This window comes from Nycticebus coucang, chromosome 21, assembly GCF_027406575.1.
Source record: "Nycticebus coucang isolate mNycCou1 chromosome 21, mNycCou1.pri, whole genome shotgun sequence".
NCBI classification, from domain to species: domain Eukaryota; kingdom Metazoa; phylum Chordata; class Mammalia; order Primates; family Lorisidae; genus Nycticebus; species Nycticebus coucang.
This window is the reverse complement of record NC_069800.1, coordinates 14,510,175-14,526,394: the sequence shown is the minus strand read 5'-3', so window position 1 is coordinate 14,526,394 and position 16,220 is coordinate 14,510,175. Positions and strand designations below refer to the sequence as shown.

Sequence of the window (16,220 nt, the reverse complement as noted above, 5' to 3'; positions counted from 1 at the left end):
TTTTTTTTTTCCTGTAGAGACAAGGTCTTGTTATGTTGCCCAGGATAGTCTCTAGAGATCCTCCTGCCTCAGCCTCCTAAGATGCTGGGGTTACAGGCAAGAGCCACGGTGCTCAGCCAAGGAAATTTTTGTGATAAAGAATTCAGTTACTGGCGGCACCTGTGGCTCAAAAGAGTAGGGCGCCGGCCCCATATGCTGGAGGTGGTGGGTTAAAAACTGCAAAAAAATAAAAAAAAAAAGAATTCAGTTACCCTGTGTGTTTGCCAGGTGCAATTCACTTGGAAACTTACATGGCCCTGAGAAGGGCAGAGGTCAAGAATGGAGTGAGGGGCGGTGCCTGTGGCTCAGTGAGTAGGACACTGGCCCCATATACCAAGGTGGCAAAACTGCAACAAAAAAATAGCCGGGTGTTGTGGTGGGCACCTGTCATCCCAGCTACTCAGGAGGCTGAGGCAAGAGAATCTCCTAAGCCCAAGAGCTGGAGGTTGCTGTGAGCTGTGACGCCACAGCACTCTACCAAGGGCAATAAAGTGAGACTCTGTCTCTACAAAAAAAAAAAAAAAAAGAATGGAGTGAGTAAGGGATGAGTGGCCATGTGCAGCCACATGAAGCCAGTGCGACAGTCCCAGGAGTGGCGTGTCTGGCGGACTCCACAGGACTGCTGTGAGTGAGCAGGCTGCCTCCTCTTGCCCTGCCGGCCACTCTACTTTGGGTGGATTCTCTTAGCTGCATTCAGAATTTACCCCCCTCCCGGCTTTTTTTCTTATTTTAAGTTACCAGCTTATTCACTAAATTCTCAAGAAAGGTAAAGGATGCTTCCAGGTGATTGGTTTGAAAGCCGAATGGTCCTTAGCTGGATTCTGCCGTGGAGTTTTACGTCTGGGCCCAGCACGGCAGGGGGTGTGGTGCACTGAGAGGCTCACTGAGATTCCACGCCCCAGATTGAAACTCAGTGTTCTAGAACATTAATGCTGTAGACACCTAGCTTACAGTCGCTTCTGCTACAGCCCTTGGTGACAATCACTGGCTCAGCATCATTACAAACGCGCTGATGCTCTTCCTGTGCGCTGACACCTCTGAGACAATTGGCTTGGTGTGGACCAGGAAGGCTCAGCTCAGGACAAGTTTGTCACAGGGCTGAAGCCCGTGTAACCTGCCATATGGAGCACAAACAGCTATAATAACTTAAGCATCAAAACTTGGTTGAGAAAAAAAAATTTGTGCAGATTTAAAAGACAACCTGGTGGGAAGAGCCTGGGTCCGAGGTGGACATACTGGAAGCTTCTCTCTCCGCTCAGAGTGTAGGTGATCTCTTTCAGCTGTGAAACTGCAATTTTTTTCTGTTACCACTGACTTGTACAGAGATCTTAGCTCTCATCCCATTCTGAGGCTCTTTGAAAGACTATTTGCCTTCTGAGTATCTCCTCTGAGGTTGCTAGATAAAATACAGGATACCCAGTTAAACTTGAACTTCAGATAAACAATTCTATTTTTTAGGAGAATTATACCCCATATATTGCATGGGATGCATTTATATTAAAAACTTACTTATCCAAAGTTCAAGTATTTGGGCATCCTGTATTTCTGTTTGCTGAACCTGGCAGCCCTACTGTCTACCTAGTGTAATTAGTTTATAGCATCCCTGACATTTTGTCTGGTTCCCACTTAGATGTGGCGTATTTTAAGTTTTCCTCAGAGGAGCATCTTGACCCACCTGAATGTAGGGATTGAGAATAAGAGACCCGGGCAGAAACAGCTGGGAGCAGGAGGGAGCCTGCCCTCCAGGGCCTGGAGGGCTTCCTGGAGCTCCCCTTCCACCTGCTGAGCCACTTCCTGGGGTTTGGGGGAGTGTGTGGGGAAGACGGGGAGCCAGGCATCTGCTAAGTAATGGCATTCTAGATTATTCTTTGCAGTTTTGGAAACAGCTCTAAGGCTGTGGGTTCTCAAACTTTGGTACTTGTATTAAACTTGTCTGATTGCTGGGACCATTTATGATGCAGCAGAACTGGTGGTGCCTGGGAACTTGCATTCCTCTCGAGGCCTCAGGTGATACAGGTGGTGCTGGTCAGGGGAGCAGCTGGAAGACCACTGCCCAAAAGCTTGCATGTGCCTGGGATCACCTGGGGTCTTGTCCAGAGGTTTTATGTTCTCTCACTGCGTTTGTAGCAGCTCCCAGGTGATGGCAGCATGCTAGTCTGTGGGTCACTTCCTGAGTGTGGCTCTCCATGTGTTGGAGAGGTGAACTGCCTACCTTTGTTCAGTCTAAACTTGAACTGTCGCCTCCTGCTGTCACCTCGGGAAGGCCCTCTAACTACTGAATTGGACAGTGATGAGAGTGACAATCAACAAACAGGTTGTTTGAGGTTTATTTAAAGTACAGAGACCCAGCCCAACTATGTGCATTTCAAGGCGGGTCTCACAGTCTCCTTCACGTGGCTGTGAAGATGCCCATGCTTCATTCTGCCACTTCATGTAGTGCAGCCCAGCTAGGGGCAGGGATGGAGTTGCAGGTGGGTACATGGGGCTGGTTGTAGGGGGAACAGCATGGCAATAATCTTTCAACTCAGTTTGGGAGAGGGAGAGCTATGTCAGAACTTGATTGAAGTTATGAATGTATTCTAATTGAAATTGTAAGAATAAAGTGATTATGAACTCATGGCTTTGGTAAAAAAGAAAAAAAATGATTTAATTAACGGTCTTTACAAATTTTCCTGGCCCACCGGTTGAAAGTCACTGCTCCGTGGGCTCCTTCAGGTGGCTCCAGCCATGGCTCTCTTCCTTCTTAGATGGGAAGAGCGTCAGCGTCATTCTGCCGACTTGACCAGTTGTCTCAGATGGTGATGCTCAGGTGCCCACAAAAGGGGAATGATTTTTCAAGATTTAGGAAATGTCTCCCATCAGCCACTGCATAAAGCCATTCTGAGTGCCTGCTTCTGTCCACTCAACAGCCAGGATAAAAAACAGGAACATAGGTTTCTTGTCTTAAAGAACAAGTGACTAAAAGAACAAGTCTTGTCAGTGATTCCCCCTCCACACCCCCCCACCCCCCGCCAAGGGCACCTCGCAGGTAGGTGCTCTTAACACTCAGATGCTTGGACCAGGTCTGGGACCTATATGAGAAATATGACCCAGCCAAGTTAAGTTAACTCTGTGCAGAGGGTCTTTTCAAATGACTTCTCAAGTTAAAAAAAAAAAATTTAAAATACCAACCTCCTGCCTTAAGGAAACTCTCTCTCTGTAGCTATCCCGTCATTTGAGTCCTATGCAGACATGACTTTATGACCATTCAGGTCTTATTCTTGCAGCATCACTTGGTGACAGTCCAAATTCCAGAGCAGACAGGGTCTAGGATAGTCACCCGATTGCCTGTAGAAAGTCTTACTATACCTGAGAGCCAAGAATCAACAATAGAAAGTGTTATGCCCGCCAAGGTCTCCAAGCAAAGCGTCCTAAATACACCAGGGCTTGCCAGGCAGGCTGCAGGGTGTTAAGAAGGGAGGGCAGATCCAGGCATAAAAACACATTTGAGATACCTCGATGACCTCTGTTTCTTAACTGAGAGTTGGGTCATCATACTTCACTTTTATTGCTGGGCTTTCCAATCCCTTCTGATATTAAGGAAACCCTAGTGGTCTTTCCAGAGTGGCATTTTGAAAAGAAAATCATTTTTGCATCATTGTTTCTGAGACACAGAGCATGTCCCACCTGCTGAAGCTCCAAGATCAGCTCCTCTTTATCCCAGTGTCACTCGTATGCAGGACACTGCCTGGAGGGCAGTGGACGCTCAGTAAGTAGTTTAATAATGAATGTAACTCCGTCCCCTCCCCACACATGGTGAGTCTCATCAGAACTTTTCCATTCAGCCCAATCGATGGCCAGTTGAGAAGAAGACAGGCGAACCCTTGAGCGAAATTGATGGCATCTTTGAAAATGCCTTTGCCCTTAATGAAAGTAGTAACATGCCGGCTAAAGCTAAGGTCTTTGTCACAAATAGCAGTCAGGGATCGAGGCAGTCTAGCTCAGAGCCTGGAGCGATGGCCTGGTTTCAAACCTTGGGCTCACCATTTTCTGGGTCTAGTTACTGAATCCCTCTGCATCTCAGTTTCTGAGTAATAGCTTCCTTACAAAGGTTGCTATGAGCTTTAAATGAGACAAATGAGGTAGCACTTGCCATACTCAGGACAGTCTCTCACACAGAGTTCTGTACTCTGTGAACAACAGTGGTGCTGTTACTACTGTGTATGAAATCACTGCCACACCCGGGGGGGGGCGGGCTTCCTCAGAGGACCAGTCTCAGCCCCTGCCCCCCGTGACGGTGAAGTCGAGGAGCTCAGTCTCTGTGCAACAGGGGGGATTTCTGTATCTTAGTCCCTGCCCCCCGTGATGGTGAAGTCAAGGAGCTCAGTCTCTGTGCAACAGGGAGGATTCCTGTATCTCAGCCCCTGTCCCCCGTGATGGTGAAGTCAAGGAGCTCAATCTCTGTGCAACAGGGGGGATTCCTGTATCTCATCCTCTGCCCCCCGTGATGATGAAGTCGAGGAGCTCAGTCACTGTGCAACAGGGGGGATTCCTGTATCTCAGCCCCTGTCTCCCGTGATGATGAAGTCGAGGAGCTCAGTCACTGTGCAACAGGGGAGATTCCTATATCTCAGTCCCTGCCCCCCGTGACAGTGAAGTCGAGGAGCTCAGTCTCTGTGCAATAGGGGGATTCCTGTACACCAGGTGCCAATCGGTTGCAGAGGCTCTGTGGTCTACAAGAGAGCCTTGGGGCTGTGAAATTTGGAGATGGTGTCCCTGAGAAGGGAGAATTTGAGCTGAGCCTTAAAGGAGGGGAGGATAAGCAAATAGTGGGGGAGAGGAGTGGGGTTGTGTCCAGAAGACACTGGGCCCATATCCTCTTGGAGCAGAGTCTGGGAAGGGCAACACAGCAGATGAGGGCACAGGAGCAGGTGGGGCAGACCCTGAGGCAGACCCCAGTGCCCTGCCATGTGCAAGTTTAACTGGTCACTTTCTAGGGTATGAGGCCCCACTGAAGGGGGTGGCCAGGGGGGCATGCAATGCATGAACAGCACTTTAGGAAGGTGAGCCTTCCATCTGTGGTACCCACACAGCAGGGAGAGAGTGACCTAGTAAGAAAGGGTTCCCAAGGATGGCAGTAGCCGGTTGAGGCCAGGCAGCAGGTGACGGCTGGAAGAAGTCACCCTGCTCTAGTTGGTGGTCTGTTGGCACAGCTGCTTCTAACTTATCACCGAGTCAGTTCTGGGATTTGAAGCCAGAAACTAGAAGTTTGGTGCATCATGGGAAACAAGGGTCAGGACAGCATTCCTGCTCAGCTGACGATGGACAGTGCTGTCTTTTACCGTTGTTGGACATCTCATGTCACTCTAGTGACAGAAGAAATGTGGGCATCTTTTCATAGTAGTTTACTTTTACTTCCTTAGGGCTAATTTCCTCTTTCCCAAATAGTTCAGGGTGCAGGTTGGGGCAAGGCAGCTGAGGACAGCCCCCTCCTCCCAGGAGTCTGAGAAAAGATGTCACGGTGTCTCACTGGCTGTGCCTGGGAGGCACGTCTGTCTGGAACCATGCCCTGAGTCCTGGGAGAGCCAGGCCTGACTTGAGCAAAGCCCAGGGACATGAGGAGAGGGGCTTGTTCCCTGAGAATGGTGGAGGGATTATTCTAGAAGGATGGTGGATGCCAGGCAGCAGGAATGATGGGTGTTCCCAGGAGGAGGTTGGCTCTGCGCACTGGAAATACACACAGACACCACCCCAATTTCAGGCCCTGTTTCACATCACCGTTCTCTGCTTGCAAAGGAGGACAGGGAGGTTCTGTGATGGAATTAGTCTAGCCGGAAGGACCTCATTTTCTCAGCTGTGGAGTTGGATGGGCTTACAGACGGAAATTACCCTAAACTATTAGAACTGCTCCCAGGGCCAGGGAGCAGCCTGACATCACCCGCTCAAAGGCTGCTTTCAACTGCAACAAAACGTGGAGTGTTGGGGGTTGGGGGGCCTCTGGGAGAACCCAGCAACCTGATACATTATAACAGTTTATCGCACTAATTGGAACTAATTGAAATTCATCTGCTATTACCTCAGTACTTTCCATGAAAATGAAAAGTAGGATGAAAGTAAAGTAAAAAAAAAAAAAAACTGCCTTAATGGCTTGAAATGGATCAATTATTTTCATCTTTAACTCAATACAGTTTACCGCCTCATTAAAAGCATGTTTATAGGAAAAGTATAACATTAAAATTCCAGTGCATACATCACTGAACAAAGCCTTTGTTAGGTTATATCTAATATATTCTTCCCTTTTTCTTTGGCAGAACAAAATGGGACAGGTCAGGTTTGGGGCATAGAAATCTTATGCTTTTGACTTATAGAAAAATAATAGCATTATCTGGTCTGTTCGTGGGCATAATATGCTTTTTTAAGTGAATCTTTATTTCATAATTTATTAATATTCTACGATGTCTATTTAAAATGGTTTCATTATCTAGTTATTTGCCTGAGATGTTTATCCAGATAAAATGCCAACTTGGGTATATTTTCAGTAACGTGTTCCACGTCCATCTGCAAGCCTGGTACAGGGGTGCGAGCTCCGGTTCTGAAACAACACTCCCAGGATCCCGGCCCTGCTGGCCCACCTATGTGCTGTGTGAACTTGAGCTCATTATTTAACCCCTCTGTATCAGTTTTCTGGAGAAAATAACAAAACCTGTCCCACAGGCCTTTTCTGAGGATGAATGAGGTCGCGCATAACCACTGCATGTCTCCCTGAAACGGAAAAAGGAAATATAATTCTTCATTAAAACACAATGGAATAGGCAAACATGCATAGAAACAATTAAAAATACATAGACTAGGGCGACACCTGTGGCTCAGTGAGTAGGGCGCCGGCCCCATATACCGAGAGTGGTGGGTTCAAACCCAGCCCCGGCCGAACTGCAACAAAAAAATAGCCGGGTGTTGTGGCGGGCGCCTGTAGGCCCAGCTGCTCGGGAGGCTAAGGCAAGAGAATCACATAAGCCCAAGAGCTGGAGGTTGCTGTGAGCCATGTGACGCCACAGCACTCTACCGTGGGCAGTAAAGTGAGACTCTGTCTCTACAAAAAAAAAAAATACATAGACTATAAAATGCATATAATTCTTATTTTCTCAGGCCTTAAAAATATAATAACTATGAGGAGAAATTCATGTCCCGTGTGCATAAATCCTAAACTCCTTTCTTATACTCCTGAGATCTGCTTTCATGACCCGAAATCAGAAGTCCTCCCTGCCTTCGGAGTCATGGTTATCTCCTTGGAGAGTCCCTCGTCTGCACAGCACCAATCATGAGTGTGAAATGGCAGCAAAGCTCACGTCCCAGTTCATTAAAAGCCCAAGGACAGGAGGCTCCTGTGGCTCAAAGGAGTAGGGTCCCGGCCTCATGTGCCAGAGGTGGTGGGTTCAAACCCAGCCCCAGCCAAATACTGCAAAAAAAAAACAAAAACGAGGACTCTGTTCAAGAGAATAAAATGCATTTTGGCATCTACTGAAAATGCTGTTTTTAGAAAAGTTGTCCCATTACTTTTAGGAAAAATCAATGACTAGAAAAAATAACACTGTATTTTGTTTCATGAACTTGATAGGGAAATCAGTTTAGCTTTTCTTTCCTATGAAGTCGTTTACCTTTCATTATTAGTGAGTTTTCTAACTCCTGAAACTGTTATTTACCGTCTTTGGAACCAGGATGCTGAAGCTGGCGTCTTCCCCCCCACTCAGGAACATACACTGAAGAACCTTCTGAATCTGGGCGTCTCATTGTACCTGGAGCTTTAAAGTGGGGTCACCTTATTCAGGGGATCACTACCAAAGCTGCTGATATGTCTGTTTTCACCTTCAAGCAGTGTGTACCTGCGCCTCTAGGCCAGAGGTTTGACGGGCCTGTCCCAGTTCCTGCCGTCTGGGGAGGGGATCGGCAGCTGCACAGGGCTGGTTCCACATTGCTGTCACCACTTCCTGCCCGCGGGGCTGTCCACACAGAGGCCCCTGATTCCTCCTGGGAGCACCCTTGCACATTCTGTTTCCTCGTTCGTTTTTGTGTTTTCCTTTTCTTTCTTATTTCGCATTCCGTTCCGAAGGCTGCTGCCTGGTTGCATCGAAAGAATGACGTGGGGCTCCTACTTTCCAGCTTCAATTTTAGCTTTCACTGCCTTTTCACTGGGGCTCTCCTCGAGCCCTGCTGCCCAGTTCGTGTCTGTAATCCTAGTAAGGAATGATTTATTCCCTAAAAGGTGTGACGAAGACTGGCCTTACGTGAAACGTCTACGGTCACGTTACCTTATCCTTTACTGAACAATCTACGCAGTGTTTTAATCATCAGTTACCATTTGCTATTTCAAAGTAAGGCAGCCCACTCTACCACTGTCACCTGTCACATCTAGCACAAAAATCGGTCGTTTCTTATGAGATAAGGCAGTGACCAAATCTTTTTGCATAAAATTGATACCCAGGGAAAACCCTCAGTTTCCCCACTCTCTTCTTCCACTTGTGCACAGAGCTTCAACACAGTGTGTGTGGCACCCCAATCACGTGGAAAGAAGCCCCTGCCTTGCGTTAACTGCTTCTAAATATTTCCATGAATTATAAAGCACCAAGTGGTAGAAAAATGGGGATTAAATTCCTCTCGAATTAACTGAAGTTTTCTGGCTTATTAAAAGTATGCTCTAAAAGAACAGTTGTCACGGGGCCCCCATGAGCTGGGGCGGCCTCACTCTGTCCACACAGCTGTGCCCGGGGAGCCCCTGCCACCCCCTGCACACAGTGGCTGGCACACAGCGGTCAGCGCAGTGCCCTCTGTCCACACAGCTGTGCCCGGGGAGCCCCTGCCACCCCCTGCACACAGTGGCTGGCACACAGTGGTCAGCGCAGTGCCCTCTGTCCACACAGCTGTGACGGGGAGCCCCTGCCAACCCTTGCACACAGTGGCTGGCACACAGCGGTCAGCGCAGTGCCCTCTGTCCACACAGCTGTGACGGGGAGCCCCTGCCACCCCCTGCACACAGTGGCTGGCACACAGCGGTCAGCGCAGTGCCTCCTGCAGGCAGAGCCAACGTGGCATGGCGTCTCCCTTTCGTCACGTACCCGCTGTCCACCCACCTGCATGTTGAGCAGCCACTTTCTGTCACCTACTCTTAAACTCCTTCTGCCTAACTCTGACCCAGCGGCTGAGGAAGATGTGTGCCTCTGAGGCTCTCGCCCATCTACCTCTGCCCACTTTTCCTCCGCTCCCCCGTCCTTTCTTCCACATCATCCCTCCTTGATTCAGACCAAAATTGGCCTGACCATCACAACATGCTACCCTCCAGCTGACATTTCAGAAAGACTTATGACCTGAAGTCAAATTTGCATCTCAGGAAAACCAGTGCTGTAAACCCTTCGAACTCTCCCACATCCTCAGAAGTTCCCTTCAGCATCATTACAAACCTCTTCTTCTACCCACTCAACACCTGTCCTGCCTTAAATAGCGTATTTAGGGTATGATTTCTTGTTTCCCCGAGTTTAAATGTCACCAGTTTGGCAGGAGTATTCTTTTATATCTATGATTTGTTGTAGGTGCACCCAATTTTTGTTACATTTAGGATTATGTAGGATTTTGTAAGTTATACCAGAGACCTAATAACCAACTCTAACATTGTTAAGGGGAACGTGGTTCTATTTTACACATATCAGGTACGCAATCCATTCTGCAGCCGGATATTTCTTGTAGCACTAGCTAAATAGTCACAGACTGTGGGGGGGTGAGCGGAAAGCAGGGATGGTTTGTTTTTGCATGTCCCCGAGCCCCTTCATTTGTTTACTACTGTTTCATAGTGAGTAACAAGTACAAATATGTAGTAGGAAAATCTGGCCACAGTGAAGTCATTTAAAGGGCACAAAAGGATGGTTCCCTTAGCAAAAAAAAAAAAGTCTTAGGATCAGCAATCTAATAAATCTCAAATGCCCATGTATCTAGTTGGGAAACATGGTTACACCTGGAGGCCAGGCCCCAGGGATATGCAGTGGGAAGGGCAGATGTGGAGCTTACAGTACAGAGAAATCATCTTCCAGAGAAGCCTGGGTGTGTAGGAAGGAAGGAAGGTGGAGCCCTCACCCCCCCGGGGCTCACCCACTGGAAGCCCAGGCCGAGGAATAGGGAAGGCTGTGGCCTTGACCTGGATTCTTCAAAGCACTAGTTCCAGCTCATCCAAACTAGTAAAATTACTCTTGTAAATGTAAAGTAATCATATTTTCATGCTTAGATTGATTCATCATGAAGTGAATAATCAAAGTCTTTGGCTACCAGTTTTTTCCAGGGGGCCTCCAAAGATACAAGACTTTGGTTATTCTGTGAATTATCACCATGCTTATACTTTTTCTGTCAGCTTATGAAGGAATTATTTATAGGTGTGTGAGTGAAGTCAATGTTATTTATAATCACTCTCATCTAAATGTTATCGTGTAAACTGATAATAACAGTAACATGAGAATTATGTGTAAAAGTGCCTAACTGTGTGCCTGGTATGCACATATAGAAGTCACAAGATAAATATGAACAGAATCTAAACATTCTTCACAAAGTAAAAGTGAGAATTAATGTTTTATGAAAGAACTCACAATTTTGCAAAGGTGTTGGAAAGAATAATCTCCTACAGAATGGAGATGTTCAAAAGGCAAGAGATTGGACTGGCAAAAAGTAACAGGCTTATTTTTACATGGACTTTTTATCATCTTGTTGTATTTGTGGAAGGAGGTGATTTGACCTGTAACCTGTTATTTATTTATTTATTAACAAATTATATTAAGATGAGATTCTACTATATGTAATGGGTAGTGAGAGAAATATACCTAAATAATCATACAAAGCATGTCTAAATGAAATGTTTTAGATGAAATTACATAAGTAGGCAGCTATTTAATACGTGACTCTGATGGTTTGAACTATCAGAGTTTGGCAAACATTCATCCTCCTCCCGCTCCCTTTGTGGGCAGAGTGTATTTCCCCACCCCCTTAACCACGCAAGTTGGTCTGGTTGATAAATTGTTGATGAATGGGATGCAGGCAGAGGCTGGAGATGTGCCCTGGCAGCTGTGTGCCCTTCTGTGCCCCTACACAGAAAGTGCCTCAGGTAGGTGTCAGTCCACGGAGATGAAACACATCTGGTGCAGACCTGAATCCAACCACAACCTGAAGCCAGATCAGCTGACATCAGCCTGCCCACAGTAGGGTGAGCTGATGCACAACATGCTTATCATTGTTTGACATCAATTTGGGAGTGGCTTGTTACGCAGCAATATTACCACAGTGCTGACTGTTACGACAAGCAAACTCTCATATTTTTTGTAAGGGAATTTTGTTTCAAATTAAACTTTAAAGATAGCCAAAACTATAATACCTATAAAAATGTAAGAATCTGATGTTATAATGTTATAATGTAACATCAATTGTATTACCTTTTGAATTGAAAACCATCGTCCTCTCAAGCTGCCTACAGTTTGTGGGCAACCCTTGCCAGCTAGCACAGCTCTCCAAACCCCAGGAGGACTGTGTACCCAGTCCTCCACAAACCTGTAAAGAAAAAGCCCAGCTCACAGAAGAGTTGCTAACAGCTAACATAAACGAGACTAGAAAAATACTAAACTCGGAGTTGCATGGGGCCTAAACACTTAAATTCATTCAACTGAACATGAATATTGTTTTGGCATGTGTACTTTCTAGGGGCAGGAGACCTCAAACCTCTGACAGTTTTAGGCTCAAGTTTTGCCTTTCCTGGCAGGCTGAGTCTTTGTTGCGTCAGACAGCCAAGATTCATTTTTCGCAGCAGGTGGGAGCCTTAATAATTCAAGCAAAATGTTGCCTCTTTCAGCCAAGGAAAATGCAGCTCCCCAAGGAATGTTGCATTAGAGCATCCAAACAGAAAGCCCTACCCACACAATCAGAGCCTCCTGGTGCAGGCAGGAAGGGGGGCCCCACTCTCTCACTCCATCACCCCCTTGCCTCTCCGTGGTGGAGGAGCAGGGAGAGCGGGAGAACTGACTAGGTGTTACCTCAGAGAAGCCAACTGAAAATTATGCTAGCTTATTTTTCCTAAGTAAATAAGACAAGCTATTGTCCCGCTTCTCAATTTTGGATTGAAATATATTTGGCATAATTTCCTCAACCAAATAGAATTAATATACTTGACATTTATTTTTCCTTGTGAATTTCCTTTTCATCCCATTTCATAAAAACTAAAAAATAGAAATTAAATGAAATGTACATTTGGGTTAAAATTGCTACATCTTCCTTACTTACAAGTGAGTCTGCAGCAGCTTTTCTCTGTGGAACAGGTAACGGTGTCAATTCAGTGTTCAAACCAGCATAGATTGCATTTCACTTATTTATAGTTTCATTGATTTTAAAACTGACAAAATAGTAGGATGGCATCTATAATTACTTCTTGGTATTTTTGAGAACTATAAATAAATGGCATTGATTATTACAATCAAAATATTCTTTTTTTGATCAAAATATTCTTAAACAAGGGAAATATTTCAAGATTATTTTGTAATTTTTTATTTTCTGACCAAGGCATATGCTTTTGGTTAGGTCTAAGCACATTAAATTCTAAAAGTTAGAATTTGAATTTTTATAAAATTATCTGGTGAAAAGCGGAATGTTCTAGTCTTGAGTTCTCAAAAAAGGAGCAATTTCCTTGAAGCCAACGCAATTCAACACAAGTTAAAATATCAATAACATCACGTGCATGAATATTTTTTACCTCTGCCCTCTCCTCTTAGAGCTAGCATATATTGCAAACTTTGGTAATTGTGTTTCCTTAATAAGAGTAGCAAATAGGAAACAAAAATAAGATAAAAGGTTTATTTTAGACAGTTTGATTCAGCATAATTTCAACTTTCAAATTATAGGAACATAAATGAGTGTCCTACTTCTCCATTAAAAGTACTTGACCACTTTGTGGGATGTTTTGTGCCAATTCTTTACTAAATTATCTTGGTCGCCGTTGCCAAGTAACACCTCTGCCTTCCAGCAGTTGAAAAATAAGAGGGTTATAGGGAGTGATCCAGCATTATTAGCATTTGACTAATAAGGTTTTTTATTTTTTTTTTCTGGACTGTTTCCTCCTTTCCCAGGGAATGTCATTGTCTATGGAAATACAATTGATACTTACACCACCGTGGAAACGCTCTTAAACCTGGGGGTGAGGGGCTCCTGCATCTTCCTGGTGAAGCCCCCGCCCGCCTCCACCATCACCTGCATCAACAACTACCCGGTGGAGAGCGCCGTGGAGGACGCGCTCAGGGCCGCCGGCGTGACCGTGTTCCAGGACGCGATCTTGGCCCAGTGGAATGACGGCCTGGACCCGGACCCCATCCACAGCGCCAGCTTCACCACGCCCACCAAGCCTTTCCGACTCCAGTGCTCCGTGAGTGCCCCCCACCCCTGCTTCCCAGGCCACCCCCCACCTCCCAGGGATGTGGAGTATAAAAGATGTTGGGTGGTGAATTCACAGTCAAAGGCTGGGCTTTGCGTTCAGACTGACTGCTCAGATCCTCTCTTGCTGTGTTTAAGCCACCCCCAACTTGTGGCATAAAGCTGCGAGGACCACTGACCCTCTCTGGGTCTGGAGGTTGGACTGACCTCGCTGGGCAGTTCTCACCCAGGTCTTTCCTACGGTGGAATCCAGACCCAGGATGGGGCTGGAAGCATCTAGAAAGTACGTTCGCTCGCATCTGCCTGCTGAGGCAGAATCAACTTAGCTGAGATTTTGGGCAGAACACTTACAAGTGTCCCTTTCTGGAACTGGGCTTCTTCATGGCCCGGTGCCTGGGTTCTCAGGGCTTCTTCATGGCTTGGTGACTGGGTTCTCAGGGCAAGCTGAGAGAGAGAAACAAAGATGGGGTCGCCCCCTGGTCGAGCAGCCTCACTTCCCCCATATTCCATTCTGCACTTCCCCATGGCCAGCCCATACCTAACAGGAGGGGAACTAGACTCTCTCCTCTGTGGAAGGAGTGTTACCATTTCCTGAGAGCTCTCCGCATCCCAGGCAGGGTGCTGTGTGCTGGCAGTAAGCTGTCACCTCACCAGGACAGAGAATCATGCCCATTTAATGGATGAGAACACTGTGGCTCCACGTCCGTGGTGGTGCTGGGATCCTGGCCGCAGTCAGCAGGGTCTTTGAAGACAGGAGTACCTTTCCTCTGGGGTGTGTGACAGGCCAACTTCCAGCCTTTGTCCTCAGAGTTCCCAGCTCAGGAGGTTAGTAGGGGAAGGGGCCAGTCCATCTAACTAGGAAGCAGGAGACCCCTGTAGGAGGGACTCTGAGGTCAGTGTGAGGACTGAGCTGTGTAAGTCAAGAGGGCATGTTGGCAGTTGTGATAAAGAGTGCCAGCTAACCTATGGTAGATGGACCAGGTGTGGGTGGGGTTCACAGAAGTCCCTCCCTGAGAATAAGGGGTGGTCAGCCTAAGTCAGGGCTGGCTTCCCGCCCAGGTACCTCCTCTAAGCCTTTAGGACAGTGACACCCACTGCCTCTCCTCCAACCCAGAGTCTATACAGGGGCTCAAAGCAGACCACCACCACAAAAGAGATTTCTTGAGAGTCTCTTTTTTGATCCTGGGATCCATGGAAATTTTGTGTTCTGCTGTTTAGATGGTCCATTTCTTTTGTTATTCCACAAATCTTTATTAAACACCTGCTAGGCTGTGTCCTAGGTATTAGGGATATAGCATGTGAAAGACAGGAAAAGTCCATTTGATTTTAACAGGAATACTCTCTTCACACATATGTCACAACACCTATGTAAGATAGGAAAAATAAAAATGTTTTTACCCAAATTTCCCCCAAAAGTAACAATCTTGGAAAACTGCCAAATTTATCCTGACCCTCTGGTGGTAAGCATGTGCTCTGTTTAGGAAGCAGAGGCCCCAACCCCAGCCCCAAATTCCTGGATACCATTTCTCTGGTAGTGCCCTCTGACCTTTACTTCCCTATTCAGGTTAAAAATCAGAATCATTATTCTGATTGCAAAATCATCTTGCAAATATAGTTGGCCCTTCAACAAAGAAGGTTTAGGAGTATTAACCCCCAGTACGGTGGAAAATTGCAATATAACTTTCAACTCTTCCAAAACTTAACCTCTATTATCCTATTGCTGACCACAGCGTGACTGATAACATAAACAGCTGACTGACATACTTTGTATATGTATTATACACTGTAGTCTAACAATAAAGTAAGGTTGAGAAAAAATGTTCTTAAGAAAATCATAAGGAAGAGGAAATAACATTTACTAAGCATTAAGTGGAAGTGAAACATCCCACAGGCCTTCACCCTTGTCTTCAGGTTGAGTAGATTACGGAGGAAGAAGAGGGAGTCATTGGTCGCACTGTCTCAGGGCAGAAGAAAATCCATCTACAAATGGACCCACACAGTTCACAATGGCCTTAACCACCTTGACCCAAAGCACCTTCCTGTTGAACCTCGTCCTAAAGCTGTCTGGGTCAGACACTGGCCTGTTTGCTGTCGGATCCTGTCTCCTTCCTTCCCCTGACCCACTGGGCATCTCAAGGAATGGCTCCTGCAGACAACACTCCCCAAGCTCTGGAAATCTCTGGTTTTCACCTGTGTTTGGCCAACAGCGTGTACTTGTGGGAGATGGGAAATGGGAAGGGAGAGGTCAAGACACTTATCGCTCCTGTGCCTACTCTGGACAGCTCATATGTTCATTATCTCACCTGTGGTTCTAGTGTTGTGGATTGAACCGTGTCCCTCAGAAAGGTAAGTTGAAGGCCTAAAGTCCTGAAGCAAACATGGTCTTATTTGGAAATAGCATCTTTGTAGATGTAACCACATAGAGAAGGTCATCCTGGATCAGGGTGGGCCTTAAATCCAATGGCTGGTGTTGGCGAGATTTGATGACACAAGGAGGAGGAAGATCATGGGACAGTGGAGACAGAGATTGAAGTGATGGCAGCTACAAGTCATAGAATGTCAAGAATTGCCAGCAACCACCAGAGATAGGAAGGGGCAGAGAAGGTTCTTCCCTGGAGCCTCTGGAGGGAGCGTGGTCCTGACAGTACTGTAATTTCAGACTACTGGCCTCCAGAACAGTGAGAGAATAAACTCAAGTAGGATCGAACTACCTAGGAAACCTTATACACTATGCTTTTTTTTTTTATTAAATCATAGCTGTG

General features: G+C 46.4%; 1 protein-coding gene across 1 annotated transcript in view; it reads left to right on the top strand.

Moving 5' to 3' along the window:
• Nucleotides 1–16,220, top strand: part of CFAP61 (cilia and flagella associated protein 61) — a 367,994-nt gene that overhangs the window by 245,889 nt on the left and 105,885 nt on the right. The window contains exon 22 of the mRNA XM_053574251.1: nt 13,158–13,450. Within this exon, the coding sequence (XP_053430226.1) occupies nt 13,158–13,450 (293 nt within the window). The remainder of the gene's footprint in view (nt 1–13,157; nt 13,451–16,220) is intronic.